The sequence below is a fragment of the Brienomyrus brachyistius genome, chromosome 10 (assembly GCF_023856365.1).
Source record: "Brienomyrus brachyistius isolate T26 chromosome 10, BBRACH_0.4, whole genome shotgun sequence".
Classification (NCBI taxonomy): domain Eukaryota; kingdom Metazoa; phylum Chordata; class Actinopteri; order Osteoglossiformes; family Mormyridae; genus Brienomyrus; species Brienomyrus brachyistius.
Window position 1 is genome coordinate 27,734,447 of NC_064542.1, and position 26,659 is coordinate 27,761,105.

The 26,659-nt window shown below is 45.9% G+C and overlaps 2 protein-coding genes and 1 long non-coding RNA gene across 6 annotated transcripts; 2 read left to right on the forward strand and 1 right to left on the reverse strand.

The window, feature by feature from the left end:
- Window positions 1-250: 250 nt before the first annotated feature.
- On the forward strand, window positions 251-15,146 carry LOC125750014 (transmembrane 9 superfamily member 2). Its single transcript, XM_049027232.1, has 17 exons — window positions 251-712; window positions 1,421-1,488; window positions 1,608-1,701; window positions 2,113-2,240; window positions 2,414-2,543; window positions 5,072-5,199; window positions 5,815-5,926; window positions 6,112-6,191; window positions 6,517-6,622; window positions 7,378-7,510; window positions 7,619-7,738; window positions 7,855-7,912; window positions 8,084-8,243; window positions 9,368-9,519; window positions 9,604-9,715; window positions 11,463-11,634; window positions 14,314-15,146. The coding sequence occupies exons 1-17, from the start codon at window positions 584-586 to the stop codon at window positions 14,379-14,381; spliced, it is 1,950 nt and encodes a 649-aa protein (XP_048883189.1). The 5' UTR covers window positions 251-583; the 3' UTR covers window positions 14,382-15,146.
- Window positions 10,343-11,326, forward strand: LOC125750017 (uncharacterized). Its single transcript, XR_007400269.1, has 3 exons — window positions 10,343-10,732; window positions 11,069-11,204; window positions 11,273-11,326. It is a non-coding gene; the product is annotated as an uncharacterized LOC125750017 (long non-coding RNA).
- A 282-nt stretch (window positions 15,147-15,428) lies between the features above and the next one.
- gpr101 (G protein-coupled receptor 101) lies at window positions 15,429-19,145 on the reverse strand. Of its 4 annotated transcripts, none has more exons than XM_049027237.1 (4): window positions 18,474-19,145; window positions 18,074-18,336; window positions 17,763-17,884; window positions 15,429-17,505 (listed from the first exon to the last, which is right to left on the reverse strand). In XM_049027237.1, the coding sequence occupies exon 4, from the start codon at window positions 17,477-17,479 to the stop codon at window positions 16,223-16,225; it is 1,257 nt and encodes a 418-aa protein (XP_048883194.1). In that variant the 5' UTR covers window positions 17,480-17,505; window positions 17,763-17,884; window positions 18,074-18,336; window positions 18,474-19,145; the 3' UTR covers window positions 15,429-16,222. The 4 variants fall into 4 exon arrangements, with proteins under 4 accessions (XP_048883194.1, XP_048883190.1, XP_048883193.1 ...); XM_049027233.1 differs by having other exon boundaries at window positions 17,736-17,884; XM_049027236.1 differs by having other exon boundaries at window positions 17,736-17,887.
- Between the last annotated feature and the right edge of the window lie 7,514 nt (window positions 19,146-26,659).

Below are 26,659 nucleotides of genomic sequence, written 5' to 3' on the forward strand. Positions count from 1 at the left end.
ACCTATGTAAATTAAAAGAAACGTCGATATTAGTTTTAGTTTTTACCCATCTTATGTAATAATATTCTGATATAAATCCAGTCAATTGATAAAATTGACATAAACTTTCTTTAAAAATATCAAGATATCTATTGTACTGTTGTAGCTGCTTTAATTTCATCACAGGAAAGAAGCTTTTATTTTGACATTTTGTATTCCGATAGCTACCTCCCATATACGCCAAAGTGTTTAATACGTGATTGACACGTTTTAAGTTGTGACGCAGCTCCGCCGCTACGTCGTCAGAGTTGCATAGTGTTAGCTTTAGCTCTCATGCCGATTCGGCCTCGTACTGTAGCAGTTTACTTCTGCACTTTTTCTGTGTTTTAGACCTTTCTGTTTAAATTATTTGCACGCTATATTTTAGGTGTGCTTGCGTGGAATAAACAGGTTGAACGGCTAGCTTGATAGGTATAGACAGCACTTTCTTCCTGCTGGTTCCGCGTCAATGCGGAAATAAAAGTGGGGAATAAGCAGAGTACCACAGTCGGTATCAACAGCTGGTTAAGTTTCAGGTAACTGGTTAACTTGCTCTCTGTTGAAGATGGAGAGGCGGCCAGGTTCGGTTTTTGGGGTTGTTTGTGCCTTTTTGACCCTGAGCTGCTGCTTCGGCTTCTATCTTCCGGGTTTGGCTCCGGTGAGTTTCTGCACTGAGGAGTCGGAAGACTGCAAGGTAAAACACCTTCCCTCGTCGGCCATTCACCTGAATGCATCACTTCTTGCTGTCGATCAACCCTCTTTTCCGTGCTCTGTTCCGTAATGACAGTAAATACTGTATAAACAACCCCCTTGTATTCTCCTAACTGCTGTCATACAGCCTAAATTTCATTTCTTGATATTTTGACATTTCTCGATATTTTGACATTTCTCTAATTGTTTGTTTAAGGTAAGTTTAGTGTTTCCATGTTTTTGAAACCTATGATTTGTTAGTCTGTGCACATGTATCATCTTATTTGTGTGTGTAGGTATGTGTATTAGGGTTGTCAAATCTCACACATCTGGCTTGACTCTCAAGATTTTACTCTCACGCTTACGTAGGAAGTCTTACGGCAAATCTATATTATTCCATTGTAAACCTAAAAGTAGTGACATACAAAGCGTGCGGGGTGATTTGCAAACCTTACAGACTATCTACAAGGTAATAAAACACTTACATACTTGTAAATGCTTGGTGCCGACTCTCGAATTGAAAACCTGACGCCAACCAGCTGACCGAAGTTGGCAATCCTGGTTTCACCAGACACGTTTGTGTTATCTATATTTGTAACGTTTTCCATTTTTTAATGCTTACATTTCCTTCCGATACGTTGGTGAGATTGGTATACTTGTATTTTGATATCATGGTCGTCATATTAATCGTTTTCTGTGTGCTGTTTTGTAGACGGAGATTCAGCTGTTCGTGAATCGCCTCGATTCCGTGGAGTCTGTGCTGCCCTATGAGTACGACGTGTGAGTAGAAGCTGTATTTCCTTATTGGCTCTGCTATTTTATGCAGTTTTATGGATTTTTTTAGGTTTAACTTGTAAGTTAAGCAAAATAAATGACTATGCTTTCTGTACGTTGTAAAGCTTCGACTTCTGTCAAGATGCTCAAGAAATAAGACCATCGGAAAACCTCGGGCAGGTGTTGTTCGGGGAGAGAATCGAGACCTCCCCTTACAAGGTAGTAAAATTTGCTAACCTGCTGTGTCGATTAACTGTCTTCCTGCAGCAGCAGGTTCTCTGCTGCAGCGTGACAGTGATTGCATGTTCCTTTCTCTAGAGAGATGCTGATTGATCAGTTTTTTTAATGAATGCTCTTTTAAGTCATAATTAAAATATTTCGTTTCCCTTATGTTACTATTGGCAGTTGACCTCCAGTTTCCTTTTTGGTAATGGACTCGTCTTTCTGACTGCTTTAATCACTGGTCTTGGTTTATATCAGCCGTTGCCTCCATTCCTCTTTATCCACTGTACATCCCTGTTCTTTTAAAGGATTTTTTTTTTTTTTGCTATAAGTATTTAGTTGGTTTCCCAATGCTCTGAAATATGCATTTTATAAGCACTGAAATCCTTGTGGGTCTTTTGTTTTCAGTTTTCATTCTTGAACAATAAAGCCTGTCAGAAAGTGTGTACCAAGTCTTATGATGTCAGCAAACCAGAAGAAAAAAGCAAACTGGATTTCCTTAAGAAGGGAATACAGCTGAATTACCAACACCATTGGTGAGTCATCCTGTTAATCTGGAGTATGTCGTAATATTATGGATTTTCATGGGGGGGGGGTGGAGGGGGTGTGGTAGTATGTGGCTCAGTGGGTCACCTGGGACCTCTGGCGCACATTTCAGTCATTGGTGCATGTAGTATGTTTCTCATTCCCATTTATTGCATTTGCACAGGATTGTGGACAATATGCCTGTCACCTGGTGCTACAATGTGGAGGACGGTCAGAAGTACTGTAACCCTGGCTTTCCCATTGGCTGCTTTGTGGATGGAAACGGGCATCCAAAAGACGCCTGTGTCATCAGTGTAAGTAGCACACTTCTATCCTGGGCAGTAGCTTGTGCCCCTAATGTGTCAGCAGCTGCAAGGTTGTACCATTTTTTTAAAAAGTATGAAAGCCAGTGAAGGGGCTCCTATAGCTGGTCGCTGCCATCTGGAATTGGATTATACTGTTACCGTGCTGTTACCATAGCAGCTGAATGGTACCATTTGTACCAGGAACTTTATCAGAACCTGCTGGTATGCAAATTTTTTTTTTAGTGGATCCTGGATGTGTGGTGGAGTTCAACCGGTTTATGCACCGATTTGCTGCTGCCATCAGCTCACATGTCCGAGCAAGAGAAGTAGGAAAACATGCATTCATAAGTAGTCATTAAATGGACCTAACTGCTTGCAGTGAAGAATGATTATAAAAACATGCAAATTAGAGAGTGTGCTGCCAAGAGGTGGACCTGAGACGATCAACACAATGCAGGATGACAACATGCAAAGTGAAGGTGACAGCACTGACTGTTTGGGTGTAGTTAGAGATGGGGCGTGGTGTTTTTTTTGGATGAAGCTCATGGACTGGGGATGGACAAGGAAAGCTTGGTAGCTTCACACATTGGTTCTTCCATCCTCTCAGTAGAACCCAAGGGAAGGGATCTGGAGGAGAGGGACTTAGTGGGATGAAGCTGAGAAAACTGGCTGAAGTATATCACCAGTGTCCCGCTAATGACATTGAAATTCAGCCCGGATTGCGTCCTTGTGCTGTAACTGTTGTGTCTGCGATGCCGTCTCCTATATCATCCCTGCTATTGTTATCAGAGTGAAACCCTGCGTAGGTCTTGTCATTAAGTCCCTATGTGTGATAACACACCCAGTGCAGCCCCCCTTCTCCAAACCTGAGCTACCTTTATTCACACTCATGGGCTCCCCCTAGTGTCTGGGTCCCTGAAAGCTACCTTTATTCACAGTCATGGGCTCCCTCTAGTGTCTGGGTCCCTGAAAGCTACCTTTATTCACAGTCATGGGCTCCCTCTAGTGTCTGGGTCCCTGAAAGCTACCTTTATTCACAGTCATGGGCTCCCCCTAGTGTCTGGGTCCCTGAAAGCTACCTTTATTCACAGTCATGGGCTCCCCCTAGTGTCTGGGTCCCTGAAAGCTACCTTTATTCACAGTCATGGGCTCCCTCTAGTGTCTGGGTCCCTGAAAGCTACCTTTATTCACAGTCATGGGCTCCCCCTGGTGTCTGGGTCCCTGAAAGTCTTCCCCTTTAGCTCCCTTACAGGCAGCCCCGGGGTCACCCCAGGGAACAGATGAATAATAAAGAAAGTGCAGGAAGTTTTCCCTTAGGGTTTTTACTTCAGTCCTGTTTGGGTGTCAGCCATCAGACTCAAGCGGCTCTCTGTGCCCCCAAAGCCAGGTCTTCACTATTGATTATAATATATCAGTAATCGATTGATCTGCTGATTCAATCTGACGATTTACTAAGTAATCATCTATATTATATTTCTGTTGTATTATATACATTTGCAGTTGGTGTGAGGCAACCAGCCATTGCAGGGAGCACGCTCGGTCACACACACAGTCAGTATAGGCTCTCAGGTGGCATGTTTTTGTACAGTGGAAGGACATCAGAGGATTTGCCTGAGAAGGTGTGCGCATACAGGGTGAACATGTCAGCTCCACACGCACAAAGCGGTGGTGAGCGGTGACGGCGATACTCACTGTCACTGGGCTTACTCCGTGTGTGTTGTCCGATTGTCGTCTGGGTTCAAACTCTGTTATAAGAAACAAATCTCGCCGAGCTTTGCGATTTTAATGATGGTTCCTTTTCAACGTTGTTTATTAACATGCAGTCAGTCTGCGGTTGGCCGCCGCTCCATTTGCAGGTGCTTTGCGAAACATTCATGATTTTCATCTTTGGTGTGGATCTCGCTCAGAGACCATGTGGCGCGTTTGTTGGAATGAGAAAGGAGGTGAAAAGAGAACAAGAAATGGTCACGAAAATACATTTTTCTTCCACTGTGTGGAAATATTTTAGATTCCATAGAGACAATACTGAGCAACAACTCATGGCAAAACCACCAATGTATGTGAGAGAGTGGTATATAAGATGTTTTTGGCTATATACTTCATTTTCAACTGCTAAATATCACAAAAACGTAAAAGTCGTTCAGCCCTAAACGTAATACACTGACAAAAAATTATTTGTATTTTAACACAGGAATCACAGAAAGTACATTAAGCCAAATAATTTAAGTGAAAATGATGGCTGACTAGGCTGCTACCAGGGGTTACATAACGCATAACGGATTCTTTCCCTTATTTTGACCCTCATTCTCTTCCTTCTGCCATATTTCCAAGAATTCAACAGGGAAAATTTGAATCAATGCATTTTAAATTATCAAGCAATCTCATTTAATCAACTAATTATGACTTCTCTACCCAGAACAGATCAAACAAGGAAGACAACAGTACTTTTCCGACTCGGATACCCAGGAATGCGTGCGCTCTGATTGGGCCAGCTGTGGTCTTGCTCGCTTGCGTAACACTTGCTTTCCGCCTCGCAGGCTCAGTTCAATGGGAAGAACACCTTCTATATGTTCAATCACGTCGACATCACCATCACCTACCACAGTGGTGACAGAGAGGGCTGGAGGGGATCAAGGCTCGTGGCAGCAACGCTCGAGCCCAGAAGGTGAAGCTCTTCGTCAGTGTCTGGGTCCTTCGGCAAGGCCTTTAACACCAATTACCCCATAGACACTGTACTAAATCACAATAAGTCTGTTTCTAGAGGAGAGGGGTTAGAGGTTAGATTCACACCACATCTCATGTGTCTGTCTGCGTATGTAAGTTTGTAAGATATGATCATTCACTGAATATTAGTTTGGCCCCGATTCTTAAGTTTCAAGATTGATTTATCACATAGGCGGCACTCTATACACGTGTGCAGTGAAATGCTTTTTCCCACCTGCTTCAGGGTTTGAAAAGCGTAAACGTTAAAGAATAAATGTCAATAAATAAGATGGTAAAATAAGACAAACTAACAAGCGATAATGGGCAGGCAGTAAAAGGGTAACTGATTTTTAAAATCTCTAATCTAAATAGCGGGTTGCCTGGTGCTTATGAGATTAACTTGTGATCTGAAGATTTCTCTCGGCTCTGGGGACAGTGCCAAAGGCTTTCTGGGGAATGGCACCATTTTACTTTTTATTTTTTAAATTCTTCCGCTCATTATTAACATAGAGAGAGCAAGGTGCAGGCTATGAAAAGATTGACGCACCGTAACTGCTTGGCACGATCTCGTTGTCAGTTACAAGCACGAAGATGAGAATAATCTAGTGTGTGACGGGGAGCCCATGAGCATATCGGGAGACCCGAACAGCGGCGCGAAGATCACCTACACGTACTCCGTGCGCTTCGAGGTAGGTGGCTGTGGCACGTCGCGCACCCTAAGCCTCAGGACCTTAAACCTCACCTGTCTGGGACATTGGTGGGATTTTGGAAGTTAGAGACTGCAGGTCGTTTGTTTGGATGTGTGTGTATTTAAGTGCGTGTTTCGGTGTTGCTGTACAGTATGTTATAAAGGCCTTTATTTCGACGCCGTCAGGAAAACAACAGCATCAAGTGGGCATCCAGATGGGACTACATTCTGGTGTCCATGCCTCACACGAACATCCAGTGGTTTAGGTAAGTTCAGCTTCTTCTGTCAGGTTCTGCTCCGGTCGGTGTTCTTCAGCAGAGTGGGGGGGGGGCTCCCTCCCAGCTGGTCTAACCCTAAGCCCACACATATTTGGACTTAAATGTCTGTCTATATGGTAAACAAATCACTTTACTGGTTTAAGGGGACTGTCTGTTTGTCAGATTACACAAATGTCTCTTTACATGGGATTTGAAACTACTTTTACATATTTGTTCCCTGCCTTTCTCTCTCTAAATCGCATTAGTTTGTTGGGTTTTGTTGGATTTTGGTTTTGCGTTCTTATTTGTGTGTGTGTGTCTGCCCCTCGTTCAGCATCATGAACTCCCTGGTCATCGTGCTCTTCCTGTCCGGTATGGTGGCCATGATCATGCTGAGGACCTTGCATAAGGACATCGCCCGTTATAACCAGGTGGACCAGGCAAGTGCCCCCCTCTTGTTCTGGATGAGTGGTGGGGAGTGCTCATTATATTTGAGTCAATGGGTTTGTGGTCAGTGTCCTTGTGTGCCATCTTTTGTTAGCACACATGAATTCTGCCAACACAAAACAACCCTGTGTAAGACTCTGGTAAATTTGTCATACTTGGGCTGACTTAGCATGTTACATTCAAATGGAATAATTCGCTAAAAGATTTTTTTTTATTGAGCTCATTAAAATTGTTTGAGTGAAGGTTCTAAGATCTTGGAGCTATAGGCAGAGCTGTAAATTAAGCTCAGCCACACGCAAGCAGTTAGTAATTTAGCCAAAAGGGCAAATAGAAAAAACTAACCCACTGGCTAGTTTGGGGGCAGCGTGTGGCTCTGTGGGCTAAGCCTGTGTGCCTGTAATCAGAAGGTTCTTGGTTCAAACCCTGCCTCAGCATGTCTGCGGGTCCTTGAGCAAGGCCCTTAACCCCCAGCTCCCTAGGCGCCGTTACAGGTGGCAGCCCATCGCAGAGAACTTACTTTACAAGGAGCAAGCTGAGGGAGGCGTAAAGACAATTTCAATAAAGTATCTATTATTATGTAAAAAAATAGTTCCTAGTTGGCTAGTAGCAAAAATTCTTTATTTCCAAACTTACTTGTGTAGGTCAGATTATTAGTAATAGGAGGTCATCTGGTTTGGGGTTGGATAGATGGTGGTTCTTGGCAGCTTCAGGCATGGTGATACACTTCACACTGTTCTGTATCGCACAGGAGGACGCACAAGAGGAGTCGGGCTGGAAGCAGGTGCATGGAGATGTCTTCCGACCTCCCAGAAAGGGCATGCTGCTCTCCATCTTCCTTGGGCAGGGCACTCAGATCTTCATCATGACCTTCATCACCCTGTGTGAGTCACACATCCTAAGCCTCGCACCTTTTGACTTGGCTTGGAGTTGCGCACTGCGTTGCGCACTGCGTTGCGCAGTGCACTTGACGCTCACTCTTCTGCCCCTAGTTCTTGCCTGCTTGGGTTTCCTGTCCCCTGCCAATCGAGGAGCCCTAATGACCTGCGCTGTAGTCCTCTGGGTCTTGCTAGGCACCCCTGCAGGCTACGTCTCAGCCCGCATGTACAAGAGTAAGTAGAATTCACTTGCAGTTGCACTGGAGCTGCTGTCGGTGCCATCTGCAGTACATGCGAATGTTCAGTGATGGTCGAATTATAACTGTCTGTATATATTTTTTTTTTAATAGCATTTGGTGGTGAGAAGTGGAAGACCAATGTTCTACTAACAGCCCTGCTTTGTCCCGGGTATGTTAAAATTCAGTATCTTGGGATTCTGAGTCGCGCTTTGTGCGTGAAAGCTCTCCTGTAGACGTTAAGTTCTTTCAGGTTCTGGTTCAGGCAGGCCTGTCATTTTCAGGTTCTTGAGCATGGAGGTGGTTGACGTTCTGCGGCTCCTGTGTCTCCCACTTCTTCCAGCATCGTGTTTGCTGACTTCTTCATCATGAATCTCATCCTGTGGGTGGAAGGCTCCTCGGCCGCCATCCCCTTCGGCACCCTCGTGGCCATCCTGGCACTCTGGTTCGGCATCTCCGTCCCCCTCACCTTCGCCGGTGCATACTTTGGCTTCAAGAAGAAGGTTCGCCTCTCACCCTAAAGATTTAAACCCTCATTGCAAAGCTCCACTGACCTGATCGTACGCAGCAGATTCAAGCTAAGCTGTCTGCACCCCTTGCAGTGATACCGAGTTACAGTGTTCTATTGTTTATTGAAGCAATTCTTTAAGTATAATTGCTGATTGATCCAGCAAAGCGTAAACATTTCAAATCTGTGCCTGAGGTCTCAGATCCTGTTATAGGTTGGAATCTGTCCGTTACGGATTCGTTTGTGACCTCCTGGCATTTTTACCTCTCAAAAGCATCAGCTTTGTCCATATTCGTCTGTTGCGGAAGTTCCAGAATCTAATTGGCCAGAAGGTTCTCAACCTCAGCGAGGGCCAATGGGGGCTGCGCAATTTATTAAAAAAGTGTAGAAAATATTACGACGTACCTTTTAGGGCTGGGTTGTAGCCTGTGTCTTGTTTTGAATATATATCTGTAAATAAGATATAGGATGACACAATACCATTTATATCCATTTACTTTAATTGTGCGTTAAAATTAGGGGTTTAGTAAAGATTTTAACAGAAACAAACAGCATTCCTTCCTGGTTGTAAGCAGTACGAGAGCTGCGGCCATCATACACAGAATTACAGAATCTACAGCTAAAATCAAACCGTTGAGTTAGGGGGCGTCTCATAGGGAAGCCAATGGAGGGGAACAGCGAGGAATCATCGGTACTTGGTTCACTGAGTTTTAAAACATTGTTAAAAATAATGTGACTTGCAATATATGTTTCATTATGTTGAAGTTAATACCTTAAAATGAGTGCACCTTTAATGGCAGTCAGACTTCTGATTTTAGAGCCATCTGCCAGATGCTTATTTTGTTCATAAATGTTCACCTCCTGTTTTGAGCGTAGTGTCATAAACAGGGAAAATATGACTGTCAAAAAAATATGTTCGGCAGTGTGACCAAATTAAAATGTTTTTTATTGGCAATATTTGTCGTCAATGCCGAACGAATACAACGAAAACCATATCATAACCTGTGTAGGGGGCACACATGTTTTTCTAGACTTGCGGTCCTTGGATTAAACAAAATCGGAGTACTGTAGTATATGCCTCTCGTGCTTTTTGCCTGAATGGTCCCCTTTCCCCTATAGGCTATTGAGCACCCAGTGAGGACCAATCAGATCCCTCGTCAGATCCCAGAGCAGTCCTTCTTCACAAAGCCCCTCCCTGGGATCGTCATGGGAGGCATCCTGCCATTTGGCTGTATTTTCATCCAGCTCTTCTTTATCCTCAACAGCATCTGGTAACCAGTCTGTCCGGCTGCCTGAGACGACGACTCCGCATGTCTGCATGTTACACGCCTGATTTACCTTCTGTCTCGCTGCAGGTCCCACCAGATGTACTACATGTTTGGCTTCCTCTTCCTGGTCTTCATCATCTTGCTCATCACCTGCTCAGAGGCCACCATGCTTCTGTGTTACTTCCACCTCTGTGCGGAGGTGAGCTGGTGCTGGATAGAATCCCACCGTTAGACGTGTCATTTTGAATTCAGCGCAGCGAAGATTTTCAAACCGGTCTAATTTATCGAAGTGCTCGGGGGGGTGGAGGATCCCCAAGACCTGGCTGGTGGTTTTATCCTTCAGAATGGATCACGACCTGCCCAGAACAGGGTGACCACCTAGGGGCACTATGGGCACTATGAACCAGGACAGAGTCTGTAAACTGCCATTCAGTTGGAAGGACAGCAGCAAAAACCAACCCATAGATAGCTTAGAAGCGAAGATCGCTGGGGGGGCCAAGAGGTTACGCCGTACTGTTGTGTAGCAATGTCTCACCAGGGAAACCAGAACGCCCAACCCTAGAAGTGTGAGTCCTAAAGGAAAAACCAGTTAAAATGCTGACAGCATTTAAAGTGATGACTGATTTTACAGTCATTGGCATGAAAGCATAATCACACACTGATTGGCTGTACGTAGAGAGTGCCCCTGTACCATGATTGGCTGTACGTAGAGAGTGCCCCTGTACCCTGATTGGCTGTATGTAGAGAGTGCCCCTGTACCCTGATTGGCTGTACGTAGAGAGTGCCCCTGTACCCTGATTGGCTGTATGTAGAGAGTGCCCCTGTACCCTGATTGGCTGTACGTAGAGAGTGCCCCTGTACCCTGATTGGCTGTACGTAGAGAGTGCCCCTGTACCCTGATTGGCTGTACGTAGAGAGTGCCCCTGTACCCTGATTGGCTGTACGTAGAGAGTGCCCCTGTACCCTGATTGGCTGTACGTAGAGAGTGCCCCTGTACCCTGATTGGCTGTACGTAGAGAGTGCCCCTGTACCCTGATTGGCTGTACGTAGAGAGTGCCCCTGTACCCTGATTGGCTGTACGTAGAGAGTGCCCCTGTACCCTGATTGGCTGTACGTAGAGAGCGCCCCTGTACCCTGATTGGCTGTACGTAGAGAGCGCCCCTGTACCCTGATTGGCTGTACGTAGAGAGTGCCCCTGTACCCTGATTGGCTGTACGTAGAGTACCCCTGTACCCTGATTGGCTGTACGTAGAGTACCCCTGTACCCCGATTGGCTGTACGTAGAGAGTGCCCCTGTACCCTGATTGGCTGTAGGTAGAGAGTGCCCCTGTACCCTGATTGGCTGTATGTAGAGAGTGCCCCTGTACCCTGATTGGCTGTACGTAGAGAGTGCCCCTGTACCCTGATTGGCTGTATGTAGAGAGTGCCCCTGTACCCTGATTGGCTGTATGTAGAGAGTGCCCCTGTACCCTGATTGGCTGTACGTAGAGAGTGCCCCTGTACCCTGATTGGCTGTACGTAGAGAGTGCCCCTGTACCCTGATTGGCTGTAGGTAGAGAGTGCCCCTGTACCCTGATTGGCTGTATGTAGAGAGTGCCCCTGTACCCTGATTGGCTGTACGTAGAGAGTGCCCCTGTACCCTGATTGGCTGTACGTAGAGAGTGCCCCTGTACCCTGATTGGCTGTACGTAGAGAGTGCCCCTGTACCCCGATTGGCTGTACGTAGAGAGTGCCCCTGTACCCCGATTGGCTGTAGGTAGAGAGTGCCCCTGTACCCTGATTGGCTGTACGTAGAGAGTGCCCCTGTACCCCGATTGGCTGTACGTAGAGAGTGCCCCTGTACCCTGATTGGCTGTATGTAGAGAGTGCCCCTGTACCCCGATTGGCTGTAGGTAGAGAGTATATCTGTCACTCTGTTTCTGACCTTCCCCCTTCGCTACCTGCAGGACTACCACTGGTGGTGGCGTTCCTTCCTGACCAGCAGCTTCACAGCCTACTACCTGCTGGTGTATGCTGTGCACTACTTTTTCTCCAAGCTGCAGATCATAGGCATGGCCAGCACCATACTTTACTTTGGTTACACCATGATAATGGTGCTAATTTTCTTCCTCTTCACAGGTAAGTCTGTTCCCCTTTGACTCCAGAGAGCAGGGATTCCTCGATCCCAGGCCTGCCTCAAGTGTATCTGGATGGTTCAGTGGGAGGGGCTTCCCATGGGACCCCTCTCATCTGCTTGATTGGGGAAGACTGGTGATAAAATTGCCACGTGTTCCTTATTGGATAAACAAGGTCACCGAAAGAATATTCTGATAGATCTGGCCTCCTGTTTTTTTTTTTTTTGGTGTATTTAGTAAATTTCGACCCGTCTTAACCCTGTAGCCTTTATGTTGTTGGCTTTGAATAGTTAATGGTGCGTGCTTTCATGTTGGAACACTGCTGTTATGGTTGCCCTTTCCGACATGTATTGGAATGGTTCATTTAAACGCAAACAAGGAGGCTTTTGAGCTATTCAGGGAGTGTAGACTAGCTTTAAGGTAATTAACACCGGAGCCCCTCCCAGCTCCGCTTTGACAGTTTAAGGACGAGAAGGTTCATTTCCTGGAAGTGTCACCTAACGCACCATCATGCTGCGTTCCGTTTTCCTCGAAGGCTGCAAGTCGGAGCTGGGAACACATCACACCCGAGTTAACCGCGTTCTAGCACAGCAAGCAGGAAAGCCGTTCAGGAATACCAGGGACCCGTTTCAAAATCCAGGATTTCTCACTTAGCCAGATAATTTGTCGGATTTAATTTATCCCAGTTTAAATGGCCTTTATCGTCGTTCACTTACTTTTAACCCAGACTACCTTAAATCTGACAAGTTATCCAGCTAAGCAAGGTTCATTGTTAGACCGATATTGCTAACAATGGCTATCTACTCATTACACAGTATTTTGCACATAAAAACAGCCACAGCAGCACGTCCACAGATAGCGATTGGACGGTACTGTGTGTACGACCGATTTCATTGGCCACAAATAAGATGTAAGTGCTAATAAACAGTATAAAACTACAGCTTTAACTTCTGTTGACAAAGGGCGCAGCCATTTTGGATTGTGAGCTTCAGGTTGTCTAGATTCTTCTGACTTTTTGGGTATGAATTCCGACTTCAGGAGGTGTTCCAGTTGAAATTTCTGACTAGGAACTTGGGATTTCTGAGTCCAAATGAAACGCAGCATTAGTACCAAGTTTTTTGCCTTCTGCCCCAAAGCAGCCATGTTATTCAATGCAAAGTTTAAGGAAATGGAATTCAGAACCTGCAGTTGTATCTGTAACAGCATCACCAATCAGCTGTTGTCCACCTAATCTGTGTTTACAATTCCGGCCCTTTATCTTTCAAAGCCTGTTTCAGGGCTGGTGGTCGCGGTGAAGTATGTGCCCAGTGCAGGAGCTGGCAGCTAAGCTGGTGATGGTCTAAATTTAGACAATTAGCTGTTAGTTGGGCATATTTAAAGGCAAATCTGCTTTATTAATATAACAGGGCTTTGATGAATATATTTGTTGCTATGGGTTACATGTGAGTCTTGAAATCCCTGATTACATCGTTATGGCAACGTTGTCCCTCCTGGCACTTAAATAGGTTGTTTCCCATGATTGAGTTTAGTTTTAGACAGCTGAAGTGTGTGTGTGTGTGTGTGTGTGTGTCTGTGTGTGTGTGTGTGTGTCTGTGTCTGTGTGTTAGATGGCTGCCTTGGCTTCATAGCCGCTCTAAAGCTTCTACCGTAAAATCACCAAGTCCTCGGCATGTGGTGCTGCCGGCTCCCTTGACGTCTTCCTGCTGCTTGCATGTCAACCCTGAATCTTTTTGAAGTGTCACAGAAAGGACTGATGTCACATCGCAATTATATGGCACATACACAATTATCACCAGGGCTTTAGCTGATGGGTGTAAATGTTCGTCCGGACGCCAGCTTTTTTTGTACTATACGGATGTTTACGTATGCCTACAATTTGGTAAGGAGGTCAGTAGTACGTCTGGAGGCGTAGAGATCCTGTTAAGAGGTGAGAGGCATTTTGTGACACGCAAATTCGGTTAGTGGCGCACGTCACATGCTGCAGTTTTGGTAAATTGTGGAAGCGATAAGCACTGAAGTGGTGGTGAAGAAAGGGACAGCTCAGCGGCCACTACATCTTTTAAAAGAGGAGATAATGGTTGAATAAGGTTGTGACGACTATGAGTGTGGATTGCGGACTGATCGTCATGTGGTGTCGGAAAGTCACCCGGTGATGACGCTGTGTGCTGTTGCTGTACTTGTGAGCCGGTTACACCTGATGCTCGTTACGTTCGTTCTTCTTTTCTTAATTCTTGTTCCGATCCTCAGCCAGATCGTAACAAAGTAAATACATCTGAGGTGTGATGGTACTTCTTGCAGTTTAAAATCCGACACATTTAGTAAACAAGGATTTGCCAAATTTGTACGGATTACTGATTTTGGGTGTCGCGATACGACTCCCATTGGCTGCACTACTAATCTGCTCACAAAATCGTGGGTGTAAGTAAACGTCCATAATAGTGCTGAGATGCCGGAGTCTGAACGAATGTTTCACCTGTCATCTGAAGCCCCAGCCATCGTGCATGTGGCACTATGTGATACCATGCAGCCCTGGTCAGACATTGGACTTGCATTAGTCGTGGCCTTGGGGCCTCACCTTTCTGTGCTTGTCAGTGTTTTATTAGTTAAGCTTTACAGAGTTTGTGTTTAGCAGGGTTTCTGTGTGATGTGCTCCTCTCACCATGCTGATTCTCTCTGCTTGCAGGCACTATTGGGTTCTTCGCCTGTTTCTGGTTCGTCAGCAAGATCTACAGTGTGGTCAAGGTGGACTAGTCCGTTTCCTGCTCAGTTGTCTCCTTTCAGCAGCCATGTTTGGGGTCGGCTTGCTGGACGGGGTGGGCAGGGCTGAGCAAAGCACATGTATGAACTGCAGGTTTGAGAAGCAAAGGGCTAGATGGAGCAGACTGTCGGCGTGGGGCTGCATGGAAGATGTGGGCAAACGCAAGGACTGATCCCTCTGCTTCTCTCTGAGAAAATGACGATATTGGATTATTTTGTTCCCTCATAACTAGGTTTCTGTTTATATAATTGACGCTAATGTTGTCTTTATCGGTGATTTTGATTTTTTTTTTTAAAAATTTTGCTTTGATTTGACATGTGCAGGAAATGTGAGCCAGTTATGTGTCATCTCCAAAGAATTTTCTGCTTCATTGGGAGCTGGGTGGGGTGCAGGTCGCTTTAAACCCTCAGTACCTCGAGTGGAAGGACTTGAGTGTTTGTCCCTCGAAGGACAGAGGGATGCATGTAGAGCCGTGCAGCTTCTGCTGCCCGAGCGCGACTTTGTAGGATCAGCCCTGCAAACTGGAGCCCGTGACACATCGCCTGCTTCTGCTCGCCTCCGGCACGTCTCACCACGCCGGTGTCTCTAGTGCGGCTTCTCTCTCCCTGTCGTCTGTGTGATTTTTATTATTGTTTTTAGATCACTGCTTCTCCTTTATCCTTTACAAGCCACGCTGCTTGTTTTCTTCTCATTTATCCTTAACTTTGTTGTAATATCGGTCAAAATGAAGAGTAATAAACATACTTGGGTCAGAGGTACATCCATCGTCCATACTGCCCCCCCCCCCCCACCCCGTTTACGTTTTGCTGCGTAACACCTTTTTAGACAGTCAGGTTTCATTTTGATGTTGCAGTGGGAGCTGTATCCAACCCGGTCCCCTTCAGTACATGCAGGTAGTGGGACCATCATCCTCTTAACCGGTGCCTTCCGGAAGCTTTATATCTCTAGTAGCAATGGTAGCAGTTTTGCCCTTATAGCTGGGTTGTAGTAAGTACTTCTGTCCAACATGTTAACATTGGACATATAGTTTATTCAACTGTATAAAACATACTTAAACATGTCAAGACTATATTAAATTGTTATAAAATGACTTCTGTAGTATAAATGTTATATAATCTGTACTGACAGTGTATAAAATCTCTTGGTAACTCCACTTTTGTTAAAATATCACATATTACATAGGAAACATTAACTTAAGCATTAACAGTACAAATTCAATTTTCACCTTGTCTACGTTGTGACACAAAATAATTACTTTGCTGAATACACTGAGTCACACAGTATTTTGAGGTAATGTTTTTCACAACCTATGAAGTCAACGTCTGTTTCATTTGACCAGGGACGGCCCGTGACACAGCACCACTGATAAAAGGGCGAATTCCAAATACTGACTTAAACGTTTTGAGTCGTTGAGGCTCTTTACATACCGCAAATCAGGGTTGTATAAGTAATGTACAAAGGACTTTAGGGACGGGGCACCTGACAAAGGGAGGTAGGGAGCTGTTCTTTTCAAGTCTGTGGGTGGAGCATACTTGCTTGGTTTGACCTTAGGATCTAAGAGTCACTAGGAACAGTCGTGCTCTCTGTACGTGGCATATTTTGACCCAGCAGTAGAGACTGTGGTGGAAATGAGTTGCTGGGAAGCTGGAAGAGTTTACCGTCGTTTGGGACACCACCAAATCACAGGAGCAACTGGTATTTCGGTAACAACTAAGTTTAACAATCATTTTTTCCTAAACTGCTAAATCGTCTACAATTTGCTTTTCAGTAACAGAAAAATGCTAGTAGATTTAGGGGTTAGGGATGGACCCAAACACCATGACTGACTGTCCTGTCACTTCTCTGAGATGAGGCTGACTGAGGTGGTTTCCTTCCTGCTGTCCTTGGATCTTCTCTCCGTCGGGGAGGATGACACGGTTCCCTCCTCCCAGATGTGCTGGGGACAGACGCGCGTGGCCACCCCTGGTAGGTGCAGGTGGCCAGAGCGGATGTCTGTCGGCCCAGATCCCCGATGGGAGCGCTGGCCGTCCCGGATGCAGATCAGGGGGCCACAGAGCAGGCTGGTGAACTCTTTGCGGACGCTGCGGTGCATGTAGCCGTAGGTGTAAGGGTGCACGCAGCACTGCAGGAAGAAGAGGACAAGCACCAGCGCAGCCAGCCATGACGGCACCGAAGCATGGGAGTGTGCCAGTACTGATCCCAGGATGCTGTAGGGTCCCATGCTCATCACGTAAGAGCCAGTGATGATGAACACCACCCGTGCCGCTTTGCAATGGTACTGGAAGCGTCTGTGCCGACTCCGGCTGTGGTTTCCTTCCAGGGAGGGTGAGGCAGTCAGCTGCTGAGTGTCGGGGCCCTGTGGGGTGGCTGCAGCTATGTGGCGGTCCTGGGGGGGTGCGGAATGGATGGGGTGCACCAGGGCGTTCTGCCTCCTAGCTGCCCGGAACACCATCCAATAACAGGCTAGCATGATGGTCGCTGGAAGCCAAAATGACAACGTGGAGAGCAGAGCGGCGTAGGACTGGCTGGAGGCCCAGAAGACGGTGCACGTCCCGTGCCGCCGGTCGAAGCCGATGGCGCCCCAGCCATAGAGCGGCGGCGTGCTCTGCAGGGCGCTGACCAGCCATGTGGCGGCAATCAGGTTGGTGCCGAGATGCGGCGTCATGCGGGTGGGGTAGGAGAGTGGGTGGATGATGGCCAGGTAGCGGTCCACCGACACCACGATTATGGTGTTGACACCGGTGAAGGCGAAGAGATGCATGAGCACCACCAGGGCCTGACACAGACGGCTGTCCAGCGGCCAGACGCCAGGCAGGGCTGCGGCAATGGCGAAGGGCATCACCAGAACAGTTTGCAGCAGGTCAGCCAACAGCAGGTTCAGCACGAAGCGATTAGCCACGTGCAACAATTGCGGCTTGCGCTGGAACACCAGCAGCACCAGCACGTTGCCGAACAGCGAAGTGCACATGATGGCTGAAATCAGCGTCATCTTCACCGCACTGGTGGCTGTGGAAGATGGGCTCAGGGTTCCTGGGTCCCAGGTCCCGATGCTGGAGTTATGGCCACCACCGGCTGGAGAGGAATGTGACATGCTGGAGCCACGGGGCAATAGCGAGCCTGGAAGTACATGGATAACAGCAAGTGCATCAGGCCCTGGTGATGCAGAGTCCCTATGAAGGGATCTTAGGAGTAACAAACTACCTCACCCTGACCTGGAAGAAACTGACCAAAGCCGGACAAGACCCCACGCACACCCCAGGCCACTAGACTCATCTCCCTCTGTCTTTGCACATAATTTCCAATGGAAGGAGACAAAGTGTAAACGTGATTTGAGAATAATAACACACCTGTCAACATCTGTCTCTTCCACGTACCTCCATGAACTGGAACCGCGAAGCGGTTATGCGGTTATATTCCGTTTAATGACGCACACGGCTGCATTAATTATAGCCTCTTCGGTGTTTCGGCCCGTTCAAACGTCTCGGATCCATAATGTCTGCTTGAAAAACATAAACATATTGCTGAAGCGCAAAAGCTTATTTCGCTCAGTCTCACCGCCATGCACACCGTGATACGTCACGATAAATGGCAAAAGAAATTTCCAGCAGAAATATATAGCTACCACGCCTAAAAAATATCCACCACAGATGGAAATAAACAAACCGATGGCTGATGAAGGTTTTACCTTGAGGCTGCATCCTACGTGCGAAGCGCTGCCGGTCCACGGCGTCCCCCATCCCCTCTGCACCGCCGCGCGCTGCACGGCCGCCCTTCATCGCCCGGATCGCGTCACTCAATGCATCCCCCTTTTTTAGACGTGTTTATACGCGGGTCTCCTTCAAAACAGCACGAACGGCTGATGTTGCGATGCTGGGAGCAGCGCTGCAGGTCTGGCCGGGTGTCCGTCTGCGCTGTGAGGCAGCATCAGTCTACAGCCGCTTCGTCTCCCTGCCGTCCCAAGCAGCGCACAATACTGTCATTCATTCATTCAGCGAACATAAACATACGTCGTCGGTATAAACATGCAGAATCACATCTTTTATATTCACTTTGTTTTATAAACAAATATGGAATTTTTTACTTACCCCACTAGAGACATAAAGCCGTCTCCTAACATTCAAAGATATTATGTATATGACGTGATATTTATAATAACAAAAGGCTTGTAGAAAGGCAATGCTTGAGCTCCCCAGCCGAGGTTAAAGTGGGGCTGTGTCGCCTCCCGCAGGCATCCTACCAACCTGAACACCAACCTGTGGTTTCCCCCTCCGCGTATCTCGGGGTTTGCTTTGTGCTCTGCAATCAGAGCCGAATAAACAGAGAATAATTGCACTGAACCTAAATAATACCGCGTTAACTATTAATTACCGCTACCCAGATGGTGGCAGCGACTGAAAAATTCGATTTTCCAAGTCGAAATGATAAAATAAAATAAATATACCTACCTTTTTGTGGACTTTTTTTTTTTAAATTAACGCAAATATGACTTACTCGTATTTATGTGCATAAAAGCAGTCGATACTACGGATTGTGTTATCCATACCTACCCAGCTGGTCAACACATATGACGTTTTAAGCTCTTTTCAACAGCCTTAATAGAGTGTCGAGATAAAGGGAGTTGCGGTGACCTTTTCTATATACCAGGAATAAAAGGGTATCCGTGCTTTAGTTACTAGGCGAGGAGACATCACTGTTCCCCGAACGAGGTACTTCGTCTGTATCGGTTATTGAAAAAAAAACAGCTAGCAGTCTTCATAAGTGAGTTTACTGTGGTGTAAAATACTACATACATTTTTTTCGTATTAGGCTTTGTCATCAGCTACTATATTGCTCTTATTTCCAGCTATAACGCACAATATTTCGCTGCTGAGCATGAAAATATAAGGGTAATTCTCCAGTGTCCCCTAATGGTAAAATGCTGTTCTCTCTCTCTCTATCTCTCTCTCTCTCTCTCTCTCTCTCTCTCTCTCTCTCTCCTTTCATCTCTGGCGGAGCAGTCCTCACCACTAGAGATCAGAACAAGGGTGGATGGACATATAACATATGAAAGCATGATTTTTAAGAGCAATTGTATTGTGATTATAATTTCACATAATTAGAAACACTTTGCTGTATTTATGAAATAACCTTTTTAATTAGCATTTACTTTGGCCCACCAGTGCTTGCTGTTATTATTATGGCTTTGGACATTTCAAAATGTGAAAAGGGGGTTAAGCTTTCATATTTATTTTGTTTGTCCTGCAGCTATTGTCACAGGAGAGTTAGTCCACAATCTGCCTTAGACAACTTACATGTCCTACACCACACATGTTATACCACACACCATGTTCTCAAGTCGTATTTAACCTCAGGCAAGCGTGGAAAAAAAAGTCTGCTCATTTAAACAAGTGAAGTGGACTTAAAATAATAATGTGTGCCCTTCATATTATGTGTTAATATGCAGGCGGATTTGGGGATGCCGTCGACGGGATGGAGAGCTTCTGTGCCTGTCCTAATGGGGCATGTCACGTCTCCATTCGGGAAGGAGGAGCGTCAGCACGTCCAGGGTGGGGCGCGACACTTAGAAAAGCAGGTGTTTGGAGAAAGGGGAGCGAAGTCCTTTTGTGAGTCAGCCAAGCGATGCATGTTGGCCGCTTGCATGACACCGTGGCCCTTGACCTTTGACCCGCTGATCTTTGTAGAGCATGGTTTTAAGAGCACTGTGATGCTGTTGTCATTTCTGGCCTCCTTTCACCTTGCTTTAGGGGGGGAGAAAAAACCATCACAATAAACAAACAGACCATACATGGCCCTCTTGTGGGAACCGGAGGCGGGCAGAGGTGCCCAGACCTTTCACAGAAGGACAGACAAACAGATAAACAGAGACCCACCAGCAGAGTGAAGGCCGTTCTGGGTCTTGTCTGCAAACCTCCCCTGTCACTTCAGCAGCCCCACACAATACTCGTAGTGTCCCGGCCCCAGACAGTTTGTAAGCAATTACCCATGTTTGGCCCCGAAGGTGTCTGCTCCAGTCAGTAACAGCCATTGTCTCTGGCCAAGCATTGCGTGCACCAGAGACGGTCGCACTCGACAATGGAGCGAAGTACCCGATTGACGAAAGCCCTCAGTGTTCAAAGGAGATCTTTAAAGTGCTTTTATGGGGCTCTTTCAGGAGATTAACTTGCTCAGAGGGCTACCTGCCATGGACACATTTAGAGTATTCATGGGGGCCACATAAAAGCCTTTCACTGGGGGTACAGCTGCGTGAAACGGCTCCTGAATGCCACAAAAGACACAAAAGACAACAGACCTCAAGTGTAGAAAAATAAAGTGTCTTCTTAGACGTAGGGCCCCCCCCCCCCCTCCCCGCCATTGATCACTGAGGAGCTACTGAGCTTCCAGAGAAGGCTCCAGTCTAATTGCTCTGTGGCACGTCGCACTGTGGGTCGGCGTACCGAGTGATGGCACACATGACCGGCTTCGTGTCATACGGCAGAGATAGCAGCAGCTCAGGCCTGAGTAGAGCTCCTCCTGGTTGGGTTCAATGCTTCAGGATCCTGCCAGACACAATGAAACATCTCTATACACGGTCGGCAGATAATGAAGCTTCCTGTGTTGGTCACTGTATGTGAGGAGATGTACCAGACAGATACCGAGATGCATTATAAACCATCGCTAAACCGGGCAACTGATACATTTTAAATTTGTTTTATCTTCTTTAGTTTATTAAATAATTTAGTTTATTATTACTTATTTGATGACTGGGAACAAGTGCACCTCTACACTATGTGAGGCGTACAGAGAGTTTAGCCCTACGTAGCTAACTAAACACATTAAATTATATCCTGATGAATAGTCTCCCTATGGCAATGAATAAAGTACCAGTATTCTATTCTATTCTATTCTATTCTATTCTATTGTGTTCTGTTCTGTCCTGTTCTGTTCTGTAATTTTTGATGTGTATGAGAAGGTGGTATACAATCGTTTTTCTGAACGATTTTCTAAGAAATTTGTAATTATTAAATATATATTTAGTGAAAAGGAATTCATTCATTTGTAGTGTGCATATTTTTCACTTTGAAATAATAATAAATGAATTTGATGTCCATTTAATTAGTGGTTACTTAATTTGTCAACTACTTTAAAACGGTTAACAGAAAGTCTCCAGAAAGATGGAGCTGTGAAGGAGTCTGTGTTGTGTTCCTGTGTTTATTGCAGGATTGATGCTCTGATGAATGGATTTTTTTTAAATAATCGTGAGAGGATGTTTTCCCCATGTTGTAAGATTCGCTTTGGAGCAGCACTGCCAGCTGTGCCATTGTGTGTCAGGCTCTGCTTAATACCAGCCCGCTGGTGTGGAGCCCCTTTCCCTCACAGAAAGGATGGGGGCCACTGAGGCAGGCCGACCTGAAGTAGGGTGAGCAGTATGGAGAGGGCCCACATTGGCCAGGATCTACAGCAACCTCCCCACAGGCCCCTGTCATGCCTTTAGCTGCTTCTTTGACTTCACTCTTCCTTCAGTTCTTTGCATTGGCTGCTCTAATTTACACTTTCTTGCTGCCTTATTTCCAGCTATAAGATTCGAAGCATCATGCGGCATTCTGACATGCGGGTAAGAACATGAAAATTCACTTATCTTTGTGTATGTCAAAAGGAGTGAGGAAAAAACGGCACAAGTATGATAAGAGCAGCGTGGGGAACGTCGATGTGGCAATTCCGGTATGTCAGAGGATGGTGTGTGATGAATGTGCGTATGAGTGTTATTATGGACTGTGGTGGAGAATGTTTCATGTCTAATGTTCCAGAATGGGAAATAGAATATGCTGGATCTGAAAGTTTCTATATAGCGCCTGCAACACTATCGTGAACGTCTGTGTTATACTGAATTAACAGGCTGTCCTGGCTACCCACGTCATCCACGTCTTTTACGTTACGTACTTAGGAGCAGCAGCTGAGTTATATAAACTTTGAACTAATATCTAATTTAGAAGGATGGTGAAATCCCACATCTTATCACGTTATTTTAAATAAGATTAAATGAAAGCTAAAGCCGGCGATTTACAAACTGTTCACTTTGCCAGCTAGTTGCAGTTTTGTTTCTGGTCACCAGGTGGCAGAGTTAGATTTATTTTCAAGCGTCTCAGTGAGCCTTGTTAGTACCCAAGGGACTTCCCAGGAAGCCGGCCTGACCTTTTCTCCATTTAATGTCAGAAGCTAATTAATCATTAGCCATTCCAGAGATATAGCAGTTAAGGAGTTTGTCCTGGCTTCTCGCAGCAGGACATTACAGCTCATTACATATGCATATAGTTAGCTCTTGTTCTGTGCAAAACTCAATTAACGCTTGCCAATTTGAGTATCGATATTGGGTGCAGATTTCCCCCCCCCCCTATAATAAAACACTAGAAAAATCATTTTGAAGTTAATATTGTTAAAAACCTTGTTTTTGAAAAAGAAAACAATGTAGAAATGCAGTGAATAAAGCATCACTGTACGGCTGCATCCTCCCCTGGCAAAGGTAACGCAGCAGCATCATCAGTGGCTGCCCACAGGTACTGCAGGCAATAAATATGGCATATCTATGGGGGGTGAAGTGCATTATGGGTAACGGTTGCTGTATTAATGTACAGGGTGGGCATGAGAGGTAAGGCTGGTGAGCAGCTTAATCCTATTGTCTACTCAATATTTTGAAGTAGGACCTGTGCAGGTTTTGTGAAACATTCAACTAGACCCGCATGCCCAAGTGAGATTCACACATCAGCTTTCCTACACTAACGGCCCACGGGTTCATCCACATCCACGTGACTTAGGCCCACTGTGAACCTGTGAACTGGATCAGCAGCATGTAGGATGATTGAATAATTTCCACAAAGATGAACCAAAAGCACGTATCTTGTGACTGATTTGCTCACTCTCTAAGCAGCAAGCCAGGTACTACTGTCTCAGAAAGGAGAGATGTCTGATCGGCTGTTCCTGCATGAATTTAGGTCCTTAGAAAGGTCTCTGCCAGAGGCTATGATGGACTGAGGGGTGAAGCTACAAACTGGGTAATCTCACAGTGTGCAGCTGTGGGAGGTGGTTAATTATCGAGAGTCCTGGTGCTGCGATTGTTGTGATTATGGCTTGTGACTGGAGATTAAGGAGAGACAGGCAGACTGCCTGTCTGTGGCCTATGTGGAGTCAGCGTCTTTACTGGACGCACACTGTGAACAGGATGGGGGGATGGAGAGACCTGCCTACACTGTAGACTCTACTCTTCACTGTGGCACCCAGCTCTCCCATAGGCAGGGCTGCAGTTTTAATGGAATGCACGTGGATGCCACCCCCCCCCCCCCCCCATGGGAAAAATAGATGAAAACCATGCACTTTAAAAATATACCCCCCCCCCCCCCCCCCCCCCACCGCCCACCATCCCCCTAATTTGTTCTGTGTAATTTCACTTACATAAAGGAAAATACACCTTCCATATAAGCAGTACTCAACTGGCGGAGTCTACCCTCATGCCAATTCAACTCTCTGCCAAAATTCCCTCAATGACTTCCATTACAATGACTCCCTCATGTTTCATTTTTCATCTAACATCATCTAAGAACATTTTTCTGCAGCTTGAACACACTCTTCACATTGATCTCACATTTTGTTTGGACTTGATAACCTTGCGTGGTGCCCTGGAGTCATGTTAGAAAATGAGCTGGAATATTACTATAATTTGCAGGATCATGCACAGAGGTGGAGAGTTCAGGTCCATAGAGTACAAATCCAGAACAAGACTTTGTGGCAACCGACCAGTTGCATATAAAGAGTCACAGTCACAGAGTACTCAGCTGGTTGGCTGAAACAAAATCCTGGTTTGGAGTTGTACTCTCTGGACCTGAAAACTCCACCTCTGATCATGCATTTCAGGGAAAATGCTAATTCGTATGGATTTGTAACAGAACTCAGAGGGAAGTTTATTGACTTATGGGTTTATAGCACGACATGAGGAATGGGGCAGCATGAGAATGTCTCCGTTTCCCAGAAGCCCCCTGAAATTATGCCTGATAATCAGATACAACCCTGTTGGCCTCTTTTGAAGGGATGGCCTGCGTGCCCCCCCCCCGTCCACCCCCGCCTTAGTACATTGGATACACCTCACCCTTACAAAGGAGGAGAGGGCCAGGCGGGGCCCGGCGGGCTTGATGGCACCATAAGGTGAGGCAAGGAAATGTCAGAAGCATGGTCAGAACCTTGGAAGAGCCTAGGAAGGAGAGACCGAGTGAAAGAATGTATTGAAAGCGGGAAGAAGAAAGACTGGTGTGTTTGCATAAATAATTTATATGTGATTAAGGAATCAACTGTTTAACGGGGGACAGATGAATTTCTGCAAAGGCATCAGGCAGTCTGGCTTTAATGGTCTAAGACGGCGTTTCCCAATCCGGTCCTTGGGGACCTGCAGACAGTCCATGTTTTTATTCCCTCCCAGGAGCAAAAATGTGCATTGTCAAATGAAGGGGGTCTACATTCTGCATCGGGCCTTGTGAGTCCTACTCCTGCTGTACACATAAAAGTGGTCACTCCCAGCCGGATTGTGTTCTGCGCTGTGTAAAATTGCCGATATTCAGCATAGTACCCACAAGCTTAGCATTTCAAAATCTGAAAGTTCAGTTGGCGGCTCTACACTTTATTGTTCTCAAAGATCAGAAGCATATATTAAAATATAATTAAGAAGCTTGCAGCAACAATATTGCATAGATCAGTGAAATAACTGCAATACAATAAAAATTCTGTAGTAACCAGTATAATGCATGACAATAAAGATGCCTACATTAAGGGGTACTGTATAGTACGGCAAAAAGTCTACTAAAGGATTACAGTAAAGTACAGAAAATAGGTCTGTTATATCTAGCATAATAAAGTAAAATAAAGTAAAAGGAACAGGAAGGAGGAATCAATATTGCAATATGGGATGCATGGACCATGAACCAAAGATAGACAAAATTAAAGAGAGAAATAGTTTGCTTAGAGGAGTCTAACAGATTTGGCCAGGGCACTATCAGTCAGGCGGACCCACCATATACTCCGGAAAATGGACAACGAAGAAGAGAGTGGTGTGGCTTTCATCATCAGGGCAAACCCTGGGAAGACTGCAGATTAATACAAATCATGTGAATGACAGATGGATATCAGCTGGATTTCATGAGCATGTCTTCAGACAGTTGTACAGGCATGAGGGCCAACAACCGAAGCTGAGAGGCTTGGTGAATTCAGATATATGCCTATTGATTGTAGACTGAAATGCCAAAGTAGCAAATGAGAAGGTGGGACAGACACTTGGCCAAGATAGACATGGACACAGAAGCTAAGCTGGAGTGCGACTAATCAGCTTCTGCGAATCCAAAGACCTCTCTATGGAGCTCATGGAAATAGACTACATTCTCAGTCTCAAACAATGGAATAGATCACTTCATATATGAAAGATATGGCCTGGAGCAAATTGTGGATCAGATCAGGAGCTATTTATACTGAACAAAAATATAAACGCAACACTCTTGTTTCTGCTCCCATTTTTCATGAGATGGACTTAAAGACCTACAATTCATTCCAGATACACAATATTACCATTTCTCTCAAACATTTCTCACAAATCAGTCTAAATGTGTGATAGTGAGCACTTCTGCTTTGCTGAGATAATCCATCCCACCTCACAGGTGTGCCACATCAAGATGCTGATCTGACATCATGGGTAGTGCACAGGTGTACCTTATACTGCCCACAATAAAAGGCCACCCTGGAATGTGCAGTTTTTTGCTTTATTGGGGGTCTGGGGACTCAGAACCGGTCAGTATCTGGTGTGACCACCATTTGCCTCATGCAATGCAACACATCTTCTTCGCATAGAGTTTATCAGATTGTCAATTGTGGCCTGTGGAATGTTGGTCCACTCCTCTTCAATGGCTGTGCGAAGTTGTTGGATATTAGTGGGAACTGGTACACGCTGTCGTATACGCCGGTCAAGCACATCCCAAACATGCTCAACGGGTGACATGTCCGGTGAGTATGCTGGCCATGCAAGAACTGGGACATTTTCAGCTTCCAAGAACTGTGTACAGATCCTTGCAACATGGGGCCGTGCATTATCTGTCTGAGTGGCTGGTCTCAGACGATCTTGGAGGTGAACCTGCTGGATGTGGAGGTCCTGGGCTGGTGTGGTTACACGTGGTCTGCGGTTGTGAGGCCGGTTGGATGTACTGCCATATTCTCTGAAACGCCTTTGGAGACGGCTTATGGTTGAGAAATGAACATTCAATGCACG

Coding starts and splice junctions, on each gene's coding strand:
- LOC125750014 (XM_049027232.1), top strand. CDS start 584: ATGGAGAGGCGGCCAGGTTCGGTTTTTGGGGTTGTTTGTGCCTTTTTG. Junction 713..1,420: donor AGGAGTCGGAAGACTGCAAG/GTAAAACACCTT, acceptor GCTGTTTTGTAG/ACGGAGATTCAGCTGTTCGT. Junction 7,739..7,854: donor CTCAGCCCGCATGTACAAGA/GTAAGTAGAATT, acceptor TTTTTTTAATAG/CATTTGGTGGTGAGAAGTGG.